At 46.4% G+C, this 19,845-nt stretch overlaps 1 protein-coding gene across 1 annotated transcript in view; it reads right to left on the reverse strand.

Annotated features, from left to right (window-relative positions):
* Window positions 1–17,143, reverse strand: part of LOC121578009 (copine-9-like) — a 185,751-nt gene extending 168,608 nt beyond the window's left edge. Inside the window, exon 1 of the mRNA XM_041892046.1 lies at window positions 16,884–17,143. Within this exon, the coding sequence (XP_041747980.1) occupies window positions 16,884–16,960 (77 nt within the window). The 5' untranslated portion in view covers window positions 16,961–17,143. The remainder of the gene's footprint in view (window positions 1–16,883) is intronic.
* Window positions 17,144–19,845: the final 2,702 nt, after the last annotated feature.

The raw sequence follows: 19,845 nt of genomic DNA on the forward strand, positions 1-19,845 counted from the left end.
GCTGGACACACCAGACTAGCTTGTCATGGGGTACTGGCTGGACACACCAGACTAGCTGGTCATGGGGTACTTGCTGGACACACCAGACTAGCTGGTCATGGGGTACTTGCTGGACACACCAGACTAGCTGGTCATGGGGTACTTGCTGGACACACCAGACTAGCTTGTCATGGGGTACTGGCTGGACACACCAGACTAGCTGGTCATGGGGTACTTGCTGGACACACCAGACTAGCTTGTCATGGGGTACTGGCTGGACACACCAGACTAGCTGGTCATGGGGTACTGGCTGGACACACCAGACTAGCTGGTCATGGGGTACTGGCTGGACACACCAGACTAGCTGGTCATGGGGTACTGGCTGGACACACCAGACTAGCTGGTCATGGGGTACATGCTGGACACACCAGACTAGCTGGTCATGGGGTACTTGCTGGACACACCAGACTAGCTGGTCATGGGGTACTTGCTGGACACACCAGACTAGCTGGTCATGGGGTATTTGCTGGACACACCAGACTAGCTGGTCATGGGGTACTTGCTGGACAGTGGAGGGTGACAGACCTAAAATAAAAACCAGCGAGGCCTTTCCTTTCCTGGCTTTTCTTTGGTATAGCCTTTCGTGATTTTGTTTCGGTTCAACGGCCAAAAGGCTTTGTCTTGTTTTCCTTGTCAGCCTTCCACAGCACGCGATAAATGTACAGTTTGAGTTTATGGAAGCATATGGCTGCCAAAATAAAAATGATAATTGAATAATTACAAATCAATAACACGTTTGCAATAAGCCCCAATGATAAACTCCCAATTCTTCTGACCAGATCTAATTTGTCTAAAATGCTCCTATTTTGTAGTATTCACTGTGATGTGCTCAGCAGGTCTGGATCGGCCATGTTGTTTTGAGAATGACTAACTCTCCTCCCTGTCTCTTCCTTCATTGTTTTTGGCCCAATAGGGACATGAGGAGAACACATCCAATCAGAGTGCTCTCCTGCTTAGATTGACATTCTCCCACAGCGCCGCCCCATCCCTAGCTCCATGTTGACCTACTCATCATCATGTTTTTTTTTTAAATGTGAATCACCACTGAGGTCACTTCAACAGCAGACTATGAGAAAAAACAAATCTGGGTCCAGTATCTGTCAAGCCAACACCTTAACCATTACGCCAAGAGGTCCAACATGTCTCTATACAAGTCCCTTACGTGTACACGCAGCTCCAATTGCCTCACAGGTACCATCCCATTTCAGTTGGTGGGTATCCCCGACTGGGACTCAAACCCGGGTCCAGTGACTGTCAAGCCAACACCTTAACCATTACGCAAAGAGGTCTGAACCTCTTGACAAGGTCGCTAGGTGTTAGGTTACGGTTGCTACAATAGCAACATAGCTATAGCTACACACGCTCAGTTGGTAAGAGTGTGACGCTCCAGAGTCATGGGTTTGAATCCCACTGTGGCCTCAAAATGTAGTCACTGTAAACTTGCTTTGGGTCAAAGTGTCTTCTAAATGGCTTATTATTATTGCATACATTTGCTTGGTTTAGTATTTATATCGATATTAGGGCTCAGGCCAAAGCAATGCAAGATGGTAAAGGACAGAGTACAATCAAAACAATACACTTCACAATAAAAAAAGTACAATTTATTACAACCTGTTAAACATGGATTGTGTAAAGTAAAGGTACATTTGTTTGAACACAGTAAAACAGGTGTTGCTTTGTCACACCATGGCAACATAATTTACTATAACTATATGACTTAAAAAATACTGCTTTTTGCAGTGGACAAACCAAGAGGATAATACTTTACAACTGCAATACATTCACCACCTGTTTATTGCACAGCACCTTACACAGAGAGAAGGGTTGGATGGAAAGAGGGGGAGAGAGTGAGAAAGTGGAGAGGGGAAGGATAGAAAGAGGGAAATGGAGAGACAGGGGGAACAGGGATTGCGCGAGGATGGAGGGGAGAGAAGAGAAGAGCAGAGAAGAGAAAGAGAGAGAGAGAAAGAGAGAGATACATTTATACCGACCTTCCTCAATATCGTAGCTATGAATGCCAATAAGACGGTCGTACATTTACCCAAACTTTGGTGTCGAACCTGTAATAATCTATACAAAATCTAAATGCCACGCATCTTTCAAGGCTCACATGTTTAGGCTGCTTTTGAGGGGTATCAAGCTGACAGGTATCTTTCAAACAAGAGTGATGAAAGAAATTGGTGGAAGAGCCAGTCCTATTAGATGTTGCAATGCCTTCACAGACCAGACCGAGGTTCAGACTATGAGGTGGAGAGACATCAGTCAACAACAGTTAGGCTGACAGACCTGTTTTTGATTAAAGGGAGAACACAAGCCATCACTGCTCTGAAGAGAGGAAATAGTTTTTCCTCATGTAATGGGGTCAAAACTGAGAAGAGAAACCCTACATGTTATATGGTCGTGATTGATGTTTTGTTATGTGTGTGACATCATTTATAAGTACAAAATTAGAACGTAATAATAGGATTTCACCTAATATAAAACATATAATACTTTATTTTACATTTTACATAATACCCAATCCTTGTTCATATATAAAACTCAGGCAGACAGGCATGGAGACATTCAGTTACTGTTCGATTGAACGTTAGAATGGGCAAAACGAGTGACCTAAGCAACTTTGAGTGTGGTATGATCGTCAGTGCCAGCCACGCCGGTTCCAGTATCTCAGAAATGGCCAGCTTTTCACCCACGACAGTGTCTAGGGTTTACAGAGACAGGTGCAACAAACAAAAAACATCCAGTCAGTGGCAGTCCTGTGGGCAAAGGAGAATGGCAAGAATCGTTCAAGCTCACAGGCGGGCCACAAACAGACAAATACCAGCGCAGTACAACAGTGGTGTCCAGAACGGCATCTCGGAAAGCACAACTCATCGGTCATTGTCAGGGATGGGCTATTGCAGCAGATGACCACACCGGGTTCCACTCCTATCAGCTAAAAACAAGAAGAAGAAGCTCCAGTGGGCACGCTGTCACCAACACAGGACAATTGAGGAGTCCGTCGAATCCTGGTTCCTGTGGCGTCATGCTGATGGCAGAGTCAAGATTTGGCGTAAGAAGCATGAGTCCATGGCCCCATCCTGCCTGGTGTCAACAGTACAAGCTGGTGGCAGTGGTGTGGGGAATGTTTTTCTGGCACAGGTTAGGTCCCTTGATACCAATTGAGCAACATTTCCATGCCCTGAAGAATTGAGGCTGTTCTGGAGGCAAAGAGGGGCCCGATCCAATACTAGATGGGTGTACCTAATAAACTGGCCCACATCTGTTGCTATGGGGTAATGATGTTAGGGACAGTATAGGATGAATCACAATAATTGTTTGCTTGCCAAAAATTTCATTTTTGTAATGTCAGTCCTGGTTATATGTAACAATCCTTTGTTGGAAGTGCCTACATCATTACCCATATTATTCGTTAATTGTGGAAATAAATTAAGATATGCAAGAATTTGTAATAGATATATGTCACGGATTCTGCCGAGGCTGCTCCTCCTCCTAGTTCGGGCAGGCTTCGGCGTTCGTCGTCCCCGGAGTACTAGCTACCACCGTTGAATGTTTCTATGTTTGATTGCTTTTGTCTGTCTATTACACCTGTGTCCGTTTGTGTCTGATTACGTGTTCTATAAGTTGCCTGTTTTGTATTGGTTAGGTTGTGTGTTGTTTTTCTCCTGTCCATAGTGCTGCGTGTTTTTTCTCTGTTTTGTTGTGTTACGCATAGTTGCGTAATTGCTCGCCTCTGTTTTGTTTTGAGGCCGTTCATTGTATCTTTGCCTTGTGGTTCACAAGTAAACTTTGTTGGACTAAGCTTCGGTGTCCTGCGCCTGACTCCCACACCACATACACCTCAGCCTTGACAGAACAACACACCAGTATGGAGTCAGCAGGAGCAGTGGCGGCACCCAAGTCGCTGGAGGATCGGATCAGCGACCAAGACACCATGATCCGGCAACTTGTGGCCGCCATGAACGAGGTGTCCAACACTCTGCGCCGGTTGGTTACGGGAGAGGTGCCCACGCCTTCTCACACCATACCATCACCAACGGCCAGTCCTCCTCTCTCAGCACCGGAACCCAGTGGCATTCGGCTCTCGCTCCCGAGGGCATATGATGGTTCTGCAGCCGGGTGTCAGGGGTTCCTCCTGCAGGTGGAACTCTACCTGGCCACCATACACCCAGCGCCCTCGGGATACGAGAGCGTCTCCGCCCTCATCTCCTGTCTATCCGGCAAGGCGTTGGAGTGGGCCAACGCCGAATGGAGGGGAATAGACGCCGCTACCATCACCTACGCGGAGTTCTCCCGCCGCTTCAGGGCTGTCTTCGATCATCCACCTGAGGGGAAGGCGGCGGGGGAGCGTCTGTTCCACCTCCGACAGGGGAAGAGGAGCGCACAGGAGTTCGCCCTGGAGTTCCGGACTCTAGCGGCGGATGCGGGGTGGAATGAGAGGGCCCTCATCGACCATTACCGGTGTAGCCTACGAGAGGACGTTCGTCGTGAGCTGGCCTGCAGGGACACCAACCTATCCTTCGACCAGTTGGTGGACATCTCCATCCGTCTCGACACCCTGCTGGCTACCCGCGGGACGTCCCGAGTGGGGGTCGTCCATTCCACCCTCCAGCACCTCCGAGCCGATTCCCATGGAGCTCAGAGGTGCTGGCGCTAGAGAGAGGAGGAGAGAGAACCCGAGGGGGGCCATCCCCTGCACCAACTGTGGCCGTGGAGGACACACCGCGGCCAGGTGCTGGGGAGGGTCTCCTGGGAGAGGGGACAACAGGTCACGCACTGGGGAGTCATTTCAGGTGAGTAGGCGCCCCACTTACCCAGAGCTCTCTGTTGGTCACATGTGTATACCTGTGAGATTTCCACAGGTGGCACCTCATTCCCAGCATAAGGCGCTAGTAGATTCAGGCGCAGCTGGGAATTTTGTTGATCGTGCATTTTGTTATAGGTTAGGAATTCCCCTTCGGCCGGTAGAAGCCCCCCTTTCCTGTTCATGCCCTAGACAGCCGGCCGTTGGGGTCGGGGTTGATCAGAGAAGTCACAGCACCACTTAAGATGACGACGCAGGGGGTCATGAGGAGATCATTCAGTTTTATCTGATTGACTCTCCTGCGTATCCCGTGGTGCTGGGGCTTCCCTGGTTAAGCGCCCATGATCCTACCATTGCGTGGCAACAGAGGGCTCTTATGGAGTGGTCTGCCCAGTGTGTAGGGAGATGTCTAGGTGTTTCCTTAGGGGCGACCTCGGTAGAGAGTCCGAACCAAGTGCCCGCAATGCGCATTCCCCCTGAATATGAGGATTTAGCACTTGTGTTCAGCAAAACGAGGGCAACACGGCTACCACCTCATAGACAGGGGGATTGTGCGATAGATCTCCAAACAGGAGCGGCACTTCCGCGGAGCCGTGTGTATCCCCTGTCTCAAGAGGAGACAGCGGCTATGGAGACTTACATAGCCGAGTCCTTGGCACAGGGATACATACGGTCCTCCACTTCCCCGGTTTCCTCGAGTTTCTTTTTTGTGAAGAAGAAGACGGGGGTTTGCGCCCGTGTATTGATTACCGTAGTCTCAATCAGATCACGGTTAAGTACAGTTACCCTCTTCCACTGATTGCGACTATGACAGAATCATTACGCGGAGCGCGGATCTTCACAAAGTTGGATCTCAGGAGCGTGTACAATCTGGTGCGCATTAGGGAGGGGGATGAATGGAAAACAGCATTTAGCACCACCTCGGGTCATTACGAGTATCTCGTCATGCCATACGGGTTAATGAATGCTCCTTCAGTCTTCCAATCCTTTGTTGACGAGATTTTCCGGGACATGCATGGGCAGGGTGTGGTAGTATACATCGACGACATCCTAGTGTACTCTTCTACACGAGCCGAGCATGTATCCCTGGTGCGCCGAGTGTTGAGGAGACTGTTGGAGCATGACTTGTATGTCAAGGCAGAGAAATGCTTGTTCTTCCAGGAGTCCGTCTCCTTTTTGGGTTATCGGTTGTCCGCGTCTGGAGTGAAGATAGAGGTTGACCGTGTGTCGGCCGTGCGTAATTGGCAAACTCCAACCACTGTAAAAGAGGTGCAGCAGTTTTTGGGTTTTGCTAATTACTACCGGAGGTTTATCCGGGGCTTTGGACAGGTTGCAGCTCCCATTACGTCCCTGCTAAAGGGGGGTCCGGTTCGCTTGCAGTGGTCAGCTGAGGCGGACAGGGCATTTGTCAAACTGAAAAACCTGTTCACCTCTGCTCCGGTGCTGGCGCATCCGGATCCCTCTTTACCATTCCAAGTAGAGGTAGACGCGTCCGAGGCCGGTATTGGGGCAGTCCTGTCGCAACGGTCCGGCACGCCACCTAAGCTCCGCCCCTGTGCGTTCAATTCTAAGAAGCTCAGCTCGGCGGAGCGTAATTATGACGTAGGGGACAGGGAGCTGTTAGCTGTAGTCCAGGCCCTAAAGGTGTGGAGGCATTGGCTTGAGGGGGCTCAACACCCTTTCCTCATTCTGACTGACCACCGTAACCTGGAGTACATCCGGGCAGCTAGGAGATTGAACCCTCGGCAGGCTAGGTGGAACATGTTCCTGACCCGGTTTGTTTTTAAGATCACATACATCCCAGGGTCCCAGAACGGTAAGGCAGACGCCCTGTCCCGGCGGTATGACACAGAGGAGAGGTCCATTGAGCCTACTCCCATACTGCCGGAGTCTTGTCTGGTGGCTCCGGTGGTGTGGGAGGTCGATGCGGAGATCGAGCGGGCACTGCGTACCGACCCTACTCCCCCGAGTGTCCTGTGGGGCGGACGTACGTTCCGCTCGAGGTTCGTGATCGCCTTATTTATTGGGCTCATACATCACCCTCCTCTGGACATCCAGGTATTGGCCGGACAGTGCACTGCCTTAGCGTGAAATACTGGTGGCCAACGTTAGCTAAGGATGTGAGGGTTTATGTCTCCTCCTGCTCGGTGTGCGCCCAGTGTAAGGCACCTAGACATTTGCCCAGGGGAAAGTTACATCCCCTGCCCGTTCCACAACGACCATGGTCCCACCTCTCGGTGGATTTTGTGACCGACCTACCCCCCTCCCAGGGGAATACCACCATTTTGGTCGTTGTGGATCGGTTTTCCAAGGCCTGTCGTCTCCTCCCAATGCCGGGTCTCCCTACTGCCCTACAGACCGCTGAGGCCCTATTTACCCACGTGTTCCGGCACTATGGGGTCCCCGAGGATATTGTGTCTGACCGAGGTCCCCAGTTCACCTCCAGAGTCTGGGGGGCGTTCATGGAATGTTTGGGGGTCTCGGTGAGCCTTACCTCGGGGTACCACCCAGAGAGCAATGGGCAGGTTGAAAGAGTCAACCAGGATGTGGGTAGGTTTCTGAGGTCCTATTGCCAGGGCCGGCCGGAGGAGTGGTCTAGGTATATCCCCTGGGCAGAGATGGCCCAGAACTCTCTCCGCCACTCCTCCACCAATTTAACACCTTTCCAGTGTGTTTTAGGGTATCAGCCGGTCCTGGCACCATGGCACGAGAGCCAGATCGAGGCCCCTGCGGTGGATGAGTGGATTCGGCGCTCGGAGGAGACGTGGGACGCTGCCCATGTCCATCTGCAGCGGGCCATCCGTCGACAAAAGGCGAGCGCCGATCGCCACCGCAGTGAGGGACCGGTGTACGCACCGGGAGATCGAGTCTGGCTCTCGACTCGAAACCTGCCCCTCCGCCTGCCCTGCCGGAAGCTGGGTCGGCGGTTTGTGGGGCCCTTTAAAGTCCTGAGAAGATTGAACGAGGTGTGTTACAGGTTACAACTGCCTATTGATTACAAGAATATTAACCCCTCGTTCCATGTGTCTCTTCTCAGGCCGGTGGTAGCTGGCCCACTCCAAGAAGATAAGATAGGAGAGACCCCTCCGCCCCCTTTGGACATCGAGGGGGCCCCGGCGTACAGGGTCCGGACCATCTTGGACTCGAGGCGCCGGATGAGTGGTCTCCAGTATCTCGTGGAGTGGGAGGGGTACAGTCCGGAGGAACGGTGCTGGGTGCCTAGGAGGGACATCCTAGATCCATCCCTCCTGACTGAGTTCCACCGTGGGCATCCCACGCGCCCGGGTCCGCGTCCTCCTGGCCGTCCCCGAGGCCGGGGTCGGCGCACGGCTGGAGCCGCGCGTCAAGGGGGGGGTACTGTCACGGATTCTGCCGAGGCTGCTCCTCCTCCTAGTTCGGGCAGGCTTCGGCGTTCGTCGTCCCCGGAGTACTAGCTGCCACCGTTGAATGTTTCTATGTTTGATTGCTTTTGTCTGTCTATTACACCTGTGTCCGTTTGTGTCTGATTACGTGTTCTATAAGTTGCCTGTTTTGTATTGGTTAGGTTGTGTGTTGTTTTTCTCCTGTCCATAGTGCTGCGTGTTTTTTCTCTGTTTTGTTGTGTTACGCATAGTTGCGTAATTGCTCGCCTCTGTTTTGTTTTGAGGCCGTTCATTGTATCTTTGCCTTGTGGTTCAAAAGTAAACTTTGTTGGACTAAGCTTCGGTGTCCTGCGCCTGACTCCCACACCACATACACCTCAGCCTTGACAATATACAGTGAGGGAAAAAAGTATTTGATCCCCTGCTGATTTTGTACGGTTGCCCACTGACAAAGACATGATCAGTCTATAATGTTAATGGTAGGTTTATTTGAACAGTGAGAGACAGAATAACAACAAAAAAATCCAGAAAAATGCATGTCAAAAATGTTATAAATTTATTTGCATTCTAATGAGGGAAATAAGTATTTGACCCCTCTGCAAAACATGACTTAGTACTTGGTGGCAAAACCCTTGTTGGCAATCACAGAGGTCAGACGTTTCTTGTAGTTGGCCACCAGGTTTGCACACATCTCAGGAGGGATTTTGTCTATGGGATTAAGGTCTGGAGACTGGCTAGGCCACTCCAGGACCTTAATGTGCTTCTTCTTGAGACACTCCTTTGTTGCCTTGGCCGTGTGTTTTGGGTCATTGTCATGCTGGAATACCCATCCACGACCCATTTTCAATGCCCTGGCTGAGGGAAGGAGGTTCTCACCCAAGATTTGACGGTACATGGCCCCGTCCATCGTCCCTTTGATGCGGTGAAGTTGTCCTGTCCCCTTAGCAGAAAAACACCCCCAAAGCATAATGTTTCCACCTCCATGTTTGACGGTGGGGATGGTGTTCTTGGGGTCATAGGCAGCATTCCTCCTCCTCCAAACACGGCGAGTTAAGTTGATGCCAAAGAGCTCCATTTTGGTCTAATCTGACTACAACACTTTCACCCAGTTCTCCTCTGAATCATTCAGATGTTCATTGGCAAACTTCAGACAGGCCTGTATATGTGCCTTTCTTGATCAGGGGGACCTTGCGGGCGCTGCAGGATTTCAGTCCTTCACGGCGTGGTGTGTTACCAATTGTTTTCTTGGTGACTATGGTCCCAGCTGCCTTGAGATCCTTGACAAGATCCTCCCGTGTAGTTCTGGGCTGATTCCTCACCGTTCTCATGATCATTGAAACTCCACGAGGTGAGATCTTGCATGGAGCCCCAGGCCGAGGGAGATTGACAGTTATTTTGTGTTTCTTCCATTTGCGAATAATCGCACCAACTGTTGTCACATTCTCACCAAGCTGCTTGGCGATGGTCTTGTAGCCCATTCCAGCCCTGTGTAGGTCTACAATCTTGTCCCTGACATCCTTGGAGAGCTCTTTGGTCTTGGCCATGGTGGAGAGTTTGGAATCTGATTGATTGATTGCTTCTGTGGACAGGTGTCTTTTATACAGGTAACAAGCTGAGATTAGGAGCACTCCCTTTAAGTGTGTGCTCCTAATCTCAGCTCGTTACCTCTATAAAAGACACCTGGGAGCCAGAAATCTTTCTGATTGAGAGGGGGTCAAATACTGATTTCCCTCATTAAAATGCAAATCAATTTATAACATTTTTGACAAGCGTTGTTCTGGATTTCTTTGTTGTTATTCTGTCTCTCACTGTTCAAATAAACTTACCATTAAAATTATAGACTGATCATTTCTTTGTCAGTGGGCAAACGTACAAAATCAGCAGGGGATCAAATACTTTTTTCCCTCACTGTATATTTTGAATAACTGTATACAGTAAAATCGAGGTGAGGGCGTTGGAATTGCTTTTGGCTGTTGATCTGCTTCTATTCTGTAGGTGGCACTGTGTGCTCTTTTCAAAGGATGGGTCCCAATATCTCAAAGGCCCGAGGATCCAGGTGGACAGGGTGGTCTGCCAGTCACTGGGACGACAACCCAACTTGGGATGGGGGGAGTAGAGAACAATTGGAGGTTTACTCAGTAGCAGTGCAAATATCATGGTAAAGCTATTGGACACTCAATCATCATGGTACTTTGTAATTGTAAGTTTACAAACATACAGTATATTATGATAAATATAATTGAAACTTGTATCTCATTATGGTAAATGGTGAAATAAGTATAACCAGTTATAATTGTAATGGCTTAGCAGATAATAAGAAAAGACGATCAGTATTTACCTGCTAAAAGAGAAGGAATATAATAGCTATTGTTTACAGGAAACTCATTCAACCATTTTAGATTAAGTTGTGTGGGAAAATTACTGAGGGGGCGAAATAAACTTCTCCCATATTTACAAGACTCTATTAAAATGGAGGGAGATTATAATACGGTTTTAAATACCTCAATGGACCGTAAAGGAAATCACACTACAAACTATCCCACTCATGCACTTAAAGAAATCACAAATATCATGGATATATTGGAACTAGTGGATATATGGAGGCTTAAATAACCTGACCTAGTGAGATATACATGGAGGAGGCTCAATCAAGCTAGCCATCTTGACTACTTTCTTATGTCATTCTCGCTGGCACCAAAAGTTTAAAAAGTGTTGATAGGGGACAGAATGCGGTCAAACCATCAAATAATTGTCATATACAGTGCATTCGGAAAGTATTCAGACCCCTTCCCTTTTTCCAAATTTTGTAAGGTTACAACCTTATTCTAAAATTGATTAAATAAACAATTTTCCTCATCAATCTACACACAATACCCAATAATGACAAAGCGAAAAACAGTTATTTAAATTTTTGCACATTTATTATAAAAAAAAAACAGAAATACCTTATTTACATAAGTATTCAGATCCTTTGCAATAAGACTCGAAATTGAGCTCAGGTGCATCCTGTTTCCATTGATCATCCTTGAGATGTTTCTACAACTTGATTGGAGTCCACCTGTGGTAGATTCAATTGATTGGACATGATTTGGAAAGGCACACACCTGTCTATATAAGGTCCCACAGTTGACAGCGCATGTCAGAGCAAAAACCAAGCCATGCGATCGAAGGAATTGTCCATAGAGCTCCGAGACAGGATTGTGTCGAGGCACAGATCTGGGGAAGGGTACCAAAACATTTCTGCAGCATTGAAGGGCCCCAATAACACAGTGGCCTCCATCATTCTTAAAATGGAAGAAGTTTGGAACTATCAAGACTCTTTCTAGAGCTGGCCGCCTGGCCAAACTGAGCAATCGGGGGAGAAGGGCATTGGTCAGGGAGGTGACCAAGAACCCAATGGTCACTCTGACAGAGCTCCAGAGTTCCTCTGTGGAGATGGGAGAACCTTCCAGAAGGACAACCATCTCTGCAGCACTCCACCAATCAGGCCTTTATGGTAGAGTGGCCAGACGGAAGCCACTCCTCAGTAAAAGGCACATGACAGCCCGCTTGGAGTTTGCCAAAAGGCACATAAAGGACTCTCAGACCATGAGAAACAAGATTCTCTGGTCTGATGAAACCAAGATTGAACTCTTTGGCCTGAATGCCAAGCGTTACATCTGGAGGAAACCTGGCACCATCCCTAAGATGAAGCATGGTGGTGGTGGCAGCATCATGCTGTGGGGATGTTTTTCAGTGGCAGTGACTGGGAGACTAGTCAGGATCAAGGGAAAGATGAACGGAGCCAAGTACAGTGAGATCCTTGATGAAAACCTGCTCCAGAGCGCTCAGGACCTCAGACTGGGGCGAAGGACAACGACCCTAAGCACACAGCCAAGACAACGCAGGAGTGGCTTCGGGACAAGTCTCTGAATGTCCTTGAGTGGCCCAGCCAGAGCCAGGACTTGATCCCGATTGAACATCTCTGGAGAGACCTGAAAATAGCTGTGCAGCGACGCTCCCCATGCAACCTGACAGAGCTTGAGAGGATCTGCAGAGAATAATGGGAGAAACGCCCCAAATACAGGTGTGCCAAGCTTGTAGTGTCATACCCAAGAAGACTTGAGGCTGTAATCGCTGCCAAAGGTGATTCAACAACGTACTGAGTAAAGGGTCTGAATACTTACACTACCAGTCAAAAGTTTGGACACACCTACTCAATAAAGGCTTTTTCTTTATTTGTACTATTTTTTACATTGTAGAATAATAGTGAAGACATCAAAACTATGAAATAACACATATGGAATCAGGTAGTAAGCAAAAAAGTGTTAAACCAATCAAAATATATTTTATATTTGAGATTCTTCAAATACCCACCCTTTGCTTTGATGACAGCTTTGCACACTCTTGACATTCTCTCAACCAGTTTCACCTGGAATGCTTTTCCAACAGACTTGAAGGAGTTCCCACATATGCTGAGCACTTGTTGGCTGCTTTTCCTTCACTCTGAGGTCCAACTCATCCCAAACAATCTCAATTTGGTTGAGGTCAGGGGATTGTGGAGGGCAGGTCATCTGATGCAGCACTCCATCACTCTCCCTCTTAGTAAAATAGCCCTTACACAGCCTGGAGGTGTGTTCGGTCATTGTCCTGTTGAAAAACAAATGATAGTCCCACTAAACCCAAACCAGATGGGATGGCGTATCGCTACAGAATGCTGTGGTAGCCATGCTGGTTATGTGTGCCTTGAATTCTAAAAAAATGACAGACAGTGTCAACAGCAAAGCACCCCCACACCATAACACCTCCTCCTCCGTGCTTTACGGTGGGAAATACACATGTGGACATCAACCTTTCACCCACACCGCGTCTCACAAAGACACGGCGGTTGGAACCAAAACTCTCAAATTTGGACTCAAACCAAATTTCCACCGGTCTAATGTCCATTGCTTATATTTCTTGGCCCAAGCAAGTCTCTTCTTATTATTGGTGTCCTTTATTAGTGGTTTCTTTGCAGCAATTTGACCATGAAGGCCTGATTCACACAGTCTCCTCTGAACAGTTGATGTTGAGATGTTTCTGTTACTTGAACTCTGTGAAGCATTATTTGGGCTGCAATTTCTGAGGCTGGTAACTCTAATGAATTTATCCTCTGCTGCAGAGGTAACTCTGGGTCTTCCATTCCTGTGGATGTCCAAATGAGAGCCAGTTTCATCATAGTGCTTGATGGTTTTTGCGACTGCACTTGAAGAAACTTTCAAAGTTCTTGACATTTTCCATATTGACTGAACTTCATGTCTTAAAGTAATGATGGACTGTCGTTTCTCTTTGCTTATTTGAGCTGTTCTTGCCATAATAAGGACTTGGTCTTTTACCAAATAGGACTATCTTCTGTATACCCCCCCCACCTTGTCAAAACACAACTGATTGGCTCAAACGCATTAAGAAGGAAAGAAATTCCACAAATTAACTTTTAAGAAGGCACACCTCATGAAGCTGGTTGAGAGAATGCCAAGAGTATGCAAAGCTGTCATCAAGGCAAAGGGTGGCTATTTGAAGAATCTCAAATATAAAATATATTTTGATTTGTTTAACACTTCTTTGGTTACTACATGCTTCCATATGTGTTATTTCATAGTTTTGACGTCTTCACTATTATTCTACAATGTAGAAAATAGTAAAAATGAATGAGTAGGTGTTCTAAAACTTTTGACCGGTAGTGTATATACACTGCTCAAAAAATAAAGGGAACACTTAAACAACAAAATGTAACTCCAAGTCAATCACACTTCTGTGAAATCAAACTGTCCACTTAGGAAGCAACACTGATTGACAATAAATTTCACATGCTGTTGTGCAAATGGAATAGACAACAGGTGGAAATTATAGGCAATTAGCAAGACACCCCCAATAAAGGACTGGTTTTGCAGGTGGTGACCACAGACCACTTCTCAGTTCCTATGCTTCCTGGCTGATGTTTTGGTCACTTTTGAATGCTGGCGGTGCTTTCACCCTAGTGGTAGCATGAGATGGAGTCTACAACCCACACAAGTGGCTCAGGTAGTGCAGCTCATCCAGGATGGCACATCAATGCGAGCTGTGGCAAGAAGGTTTGCTGTGTCTGTCAGCGTAGTGTCCAGAGCATGGAGGCGCTACCAGGAGACAGGCCAGTACATCAGGAGATGTGGAGGAGGCCGTAGGAGGGCAACAACCCAGCAGCAGGACTGCTACCTCCGCCTTTGTGCAAGGAGGAGCAGGAGGAGCACTGCCAGAGCCCTGCAAAATGACCTCCAGCAGGCAACAAATGTGCATGTGTCTGCTCAAACAGTCAGAAACAGACTCCATGAGGGTGGTATGAGGGCCCGACGTCCACAGGTGGGGGTTGTGCTTACAGCCCAACACTGTGCAGGACGTTTGGCATTTGCCAGAGAACACCAAGATTGGCAAATTCGCCACTGGCGCCCTGTGCTCTTCACAGTTGAAAGCAGGTTCACACTGAGCACATGTGACAGACGTGACAGAGTCTGGAGACGCCGTGGAGAACGTTCTGCTGCCTGCAACATCCTCCAGCATGACCGGTTTGGCGGTGGGTCAGTCATGGTGTGGGTTGGCATTTCTTTGGGGGGCCGCACAGCCCTCCATGTGCTCGCCAGAGGTAGCCTGACTGTCATTAGGTACCGAGATGAGATCCTCAGACCCCTTGTGAGACCATATGCTGGTGCGGTTGGCCCTGGGTTCCTCCTAATGCAAGACAATGCTAGACCTCATGTGGCTGGAGTGTGTCAGCAGTTCCTGCAAGAGGAAGGCATTGATGCTATGGACTGGCCCGCCCGTTCCCCAGACATGAATCCAATTGAGCACATCTGGGACATCATGTCTCGCTCCAACCACCAACGGCACGTTGCACCACAGACTGTCCAGGAGTTGGCGGATGCTTTAGTCCAGGTCTGGGAGGAGATCCCTCAGGAGACCATCCGCCACCTCATCAGGAGCATGCCCAGGCGTTGTAGGGAGGTCATACAGGCACGTGGAGGCCACACACACTACTGAGCCTCATTTTGACTTATTTTAAGGACATTACATCAAAGTTGGATCAGCCTGTAGTGTGGTTTTCCACTTTAATTTTGAGGGTGACTCCAAATCCAGCCCTCCATGGGTTGATAAATTTGATTTCCATTGATAATTTTTGTGTGATTTTGTTGTCAGCACATTCAACTATGTAAAGAAAAAAGTATTTAAAAAGATTATTTCATTCATTCAGATCTAGGATGTGTTATTTTAGTGTTCCCTTTATTTTTTTGAGCAGTGTATTTACCAAACAATATATGGGGGATTGGAAATTATGCAGATAATTACATTGATAGAAGCCACAATCTACCCTCTAAGAAATAACAAAATAAAATTAACTGGCCCACTGACTATGGCCTGTTTGTTTAGATTATTCATGTATTTTTCTGAGTTTGGCTGTCAAGACCCTGTGGGTCTCTATGCGCCAAGTACTCTCTCATATTCACAGCTGATGCCCAGTTGCCATGGAGTGTGTGTTTCAGGGGGGAATTCACCCAACCCCATTCTGTCAGTGTCAGACAATCCCCCCTTGCCACCCCGCCCCCCTGTAGACCAGCCCTGTCTGTTCCATAGGCCGAGGTAGGCTGAAAATGCTAAACTCGCCAATATTTACATTTGCCACCCAAACAAGTTTGTTTAAAGAAAATTACTTTTGTTAGCTATTTCCTTTCAATCTATACTTGCAGCTGAAGATGTAGCCTACTGAAATCTACATTTTAAAAAACTGTTTTCAACTGTGTCTGAACAGATGTCATGAATTAATGGGATTGTATTTAAAATGAATGTTTAGCCTATGATTGTGATTTATCCAACATCTAAGTGGAAACATGTAGCTGTAAATAATGAAAGCAACATAATGATGTTCTTTCCACCTACCCATGTGGCTTTTGTTTTTCAAGTAAGCCTAAGTAAATCCCCTAAATAAGGACTAAGGTGCACCAAGCTTAGCACTCCAACAGGCTTTAAGACAACTAGGCTGTATAGGGCCTACTTGTGTTTACCAGGTCAAACACTATGAATTAAGGCATTGGTTAGGACAGAATCTCGATTCCAGTGGTACCTACGTAATTCTTCTTCTTGGACATGCAAAGTTCCACTGTGAAAATAAGTGATGGAGAAGTGCGCACGGCACTCCTGACCTGAATAAAATGTGAGCACCTACTCCTTCCTCTCACACACCGTCTAGCTGATTTGAATGTGACAAGAACATGGACGGCGGCGTATTAATATCCATAACCTATCCATGTGATCTGTGAGTTACGCCTGTTGGAGCTCTCTCGAAGCCACTCAGAATTAATACCGTTATGCTGCTGTACCCCCACGCAGCTCTATACCCACTGTTAATGCAAATTCCTTGCAAGCGTCTGAGTTTTGCACAGAGATACAAGACACTTATTGAGATAAAAAAAAAAAATGAAATCACGACTTTAGCCAACAGAGGTTTGAGTATAGTTGAGGTACTAATTATGTGCAAAATATTGATGCGCAAACGGCTCCGTGCCAAATAAGATATAGGCTACAACACTCATTCCAGTTGATAGTCTATCATTCTACAACATTATCAACAGCGTATATCTAACATGTTTTATTCAATAATGACATTGGATACGTTGTGATTACGCTGGTCTTACCTGCACGAGACGGTAAGTTCTATTTTAGTCGCAGGTACGGTGGAGTTGAGCGGGTCGAAATCCCCAATTGTCGCCATGGTCAGGCTTCAAATCAGTTCTTCTTAAATGTGAACTTCTCAGCTTTGATCTGCCACTACTCTTGGCCGATATTTTGTTTGAAAATATGTTCCATTCACCTGGAAGAAAAAGAGACAAAAGCACCAAATAGCTTCAGAGTTGAGCGCGAGGTGCATACCTGTGGATGAGGCAAGTGGGGCAGCGCTAGAGACATTCCATGCATGAAAGTGTGGTGGTGGATGCTATTTCATTCATTGAGGAGCGCGAGAGAACGTAGTGCGCGTCATTTGGAACGCATTGACGGGTCCTTCGCGCCGTTTTTTTGCTTATCCATCTGCAGGTGGAGGCAGAGACTTTCGGAAGTTGCTGCCAGCAGAATTGTTGGATTTCAAGTTAATGCGGCATTAACGTGTGTGCTCTATGCAGCTCAACTGTGTATTATTTTATTTTTTAAAGAAGATAGTAAATAGGGGTGTGTGTGGATAGGAAATGATAAATGTGTTTTACTTCACAATATCAAGAATATATAACAGTTAAGTCGGAAGTTTACATACACCTTAGCCAAATACATTTAAACTCAGTTTTTTACAATTCCTGACATTTAATCCTAGTAGAAATTCCGTCTTAGGTCAGTTAGGATCACCACTTTATTTTATGAATGTGAAATGTCAGAATAATAGTAGAGAGAATTATTTATTTCATCTTTTATTTCTTTCATCACATTCCCAGTGGGTCAGAAGTTTGCATAAACCATTAGTAGTTGGTAGCATTGCCTTTAAATTGTTTAACTTGGGTTAAACGTTTCGGGTAGCCATCCACAAGCTTCCCACAATAAGTTGGGTGAATTTTGGCCCATTCCTCCTGACAGAGCTGGTGTAACTGAGTCGAGTTTGTAGGCCTCCTTGCTCGCACACGCTTTTTCAGTTCTGCCCACACATTTTCTATAGGATTGAGGTCCTTGACTTTGTTGTCCTTAAGCCATTTTGCCACAACTTTGGAAATATGCTTGGGGTCATTGTCCATTTGGAAGACCCATTTGCGACCAAGCTTTAACTTCCTGACTGATGTCTTGAGATGTTGCTTCAATATATCCACATAATTTTCCTTCCTCATGATGCCATCTATTTTGTGAAGTGCACCAGTCCCTCCTGCAGCAAAGCACCCCTACAGCATGATGCTGCCACCCCCGTGCTTCACGGTTGGGATGGTGTTCTTCGGCTTGCAAGCAACCCCCTTTTTCCTCCAAACATAACGATGGTCATTATGGCCAAACAGTTCTATTTTTGTTTCATCAGAGCAGAGGACATTTCTCCAAAAAGTACAATCTTTGTCACATGTGCTGTTGCAAACCGTAGTCTGTCTTTATTATGGCGGTTTTGGAGCAGTGGCTTCTTCCTTGCTGAGCGGCCTTTCAGGTTATGTCAATATAGGACTTGTTTTACTGTGGATATAGATACTTTTATACCCGTTTCCTCCAGCATCTTCACAAGGTCCTTTGCTGTTGTTCTGGGATTGATTTGCACTTTTCGCACCAACGTACGTTCATCTCTAGGAGACAGAACGCGTCTCCTTCCTGAGCAGTATGACAGCTGCGTGGTCCCATGGTGTTTATACTTGCGTACTGTTGTTTGTACAGATGAACGTGGTACCTTCAGGCGTTCATCCCAAGGATGATCTAGACTTGTGGAGGTCTACAAAAAAATGTCTGAGGTCTTGGCTGATTTCTTTTGATTTTCCCATGATGTCAAGAAAAGAGGCACTGAGTTTGAAGGTAGGCCTTGAAATACATCCACAGGTACACCTCCAATTGACTCAAATTATGTCAATTAGCCTATCAGAAGCTTCTAAAGCCATGACATCATTTTCTGGAATTTTCCAAGCTGTTTAAAAGGCACAGTCAATTTAGTGTATGTAAACTTCTGACCCACTGGAATTGTGATACAGTGAATTATAAGATAAATAATCTGTCTGTAAACAATTGTTGGAAAAATTACTTGTGTCATGCACAAAGTAGATGTCCTTGCAAAGTAGATGACTTGCCAAAGTAGATGACTTGCCAAAACTATAGTTGGTTAACAAGAAATTTGTGGAGTGGTTGAAAAACAATTTTTAATGACTCCAACCTAAGTGTATGTAAACTTCCGACTTCAACTGTAGGTTAGTCCCACAATAGGTCACCAGTGGAGCTTCCCCCAGTTAGGACAGGAAAGGGAGGATGGACCTCCATAGAAATTTTTTAAACAATAAATAAACATTTAAAAAGTGTAGGCTTACCACATAGACTACTGTCACCATTTGACCAGAACCATAGAATTAGATATAATGAATTATACAATGATCATATCATTCCTGATAGCCTAATCATAATGAATGATATGATCTCTATGATTAAAACACTGGGTTTGCAGAGAATGTGAAAATCAGCATAGCCAGCAGAGCCTATAGCCAGTGGCCCGTTTCTCTGCACATCTTTTAAAGTCTAAAATATAGGATCAATGATTCAGGGTAGAAATGATTGTACATACAAAAAAAAAAGTTTTCTTTATTCATAATTACCACCTGAAGATCAATTCAGCTTTCTCAATGTAGCCTCACTGGCGACAATTAAGAGCAATTTAAAAACGAAAAAAACAAGATAAATTAAAAACATACAATATACAGGATAATGATTGTCCAATGCAGCATTTCAGTAAAATCAAGAGGGGGGAAAAAAAAATATTAAAATAAAATATATCCATGTACTGTATTCAACTAGTTTTAATTAGTTGGGGAAATTACATGCAAAAACATGGGATGAGTTGAACAATCGCTTCAGGTGCTTGTGTAATCCTAAAGTGTGAAGCGGTATGGATCAACTGCAAATAAATGATCTACGGACTCTGGGGCTGGCAGGCTGCTTATAGCC

The sequence above is a fragment of the Coregonus clupeaformis genome, chromosome 12, assembly GCF_020615455.1.
Source record: "Coregonus clupeaformis isolate EN_2021a chromosome 12, ASM2061545v1, whole genome shotgun sequence".
NCBI lineage: Eukaryota > Metazoa > Chordata > Actinopteri > Salmoniformes > Salmonidae > Coregonus > Coregonus clupeaformis.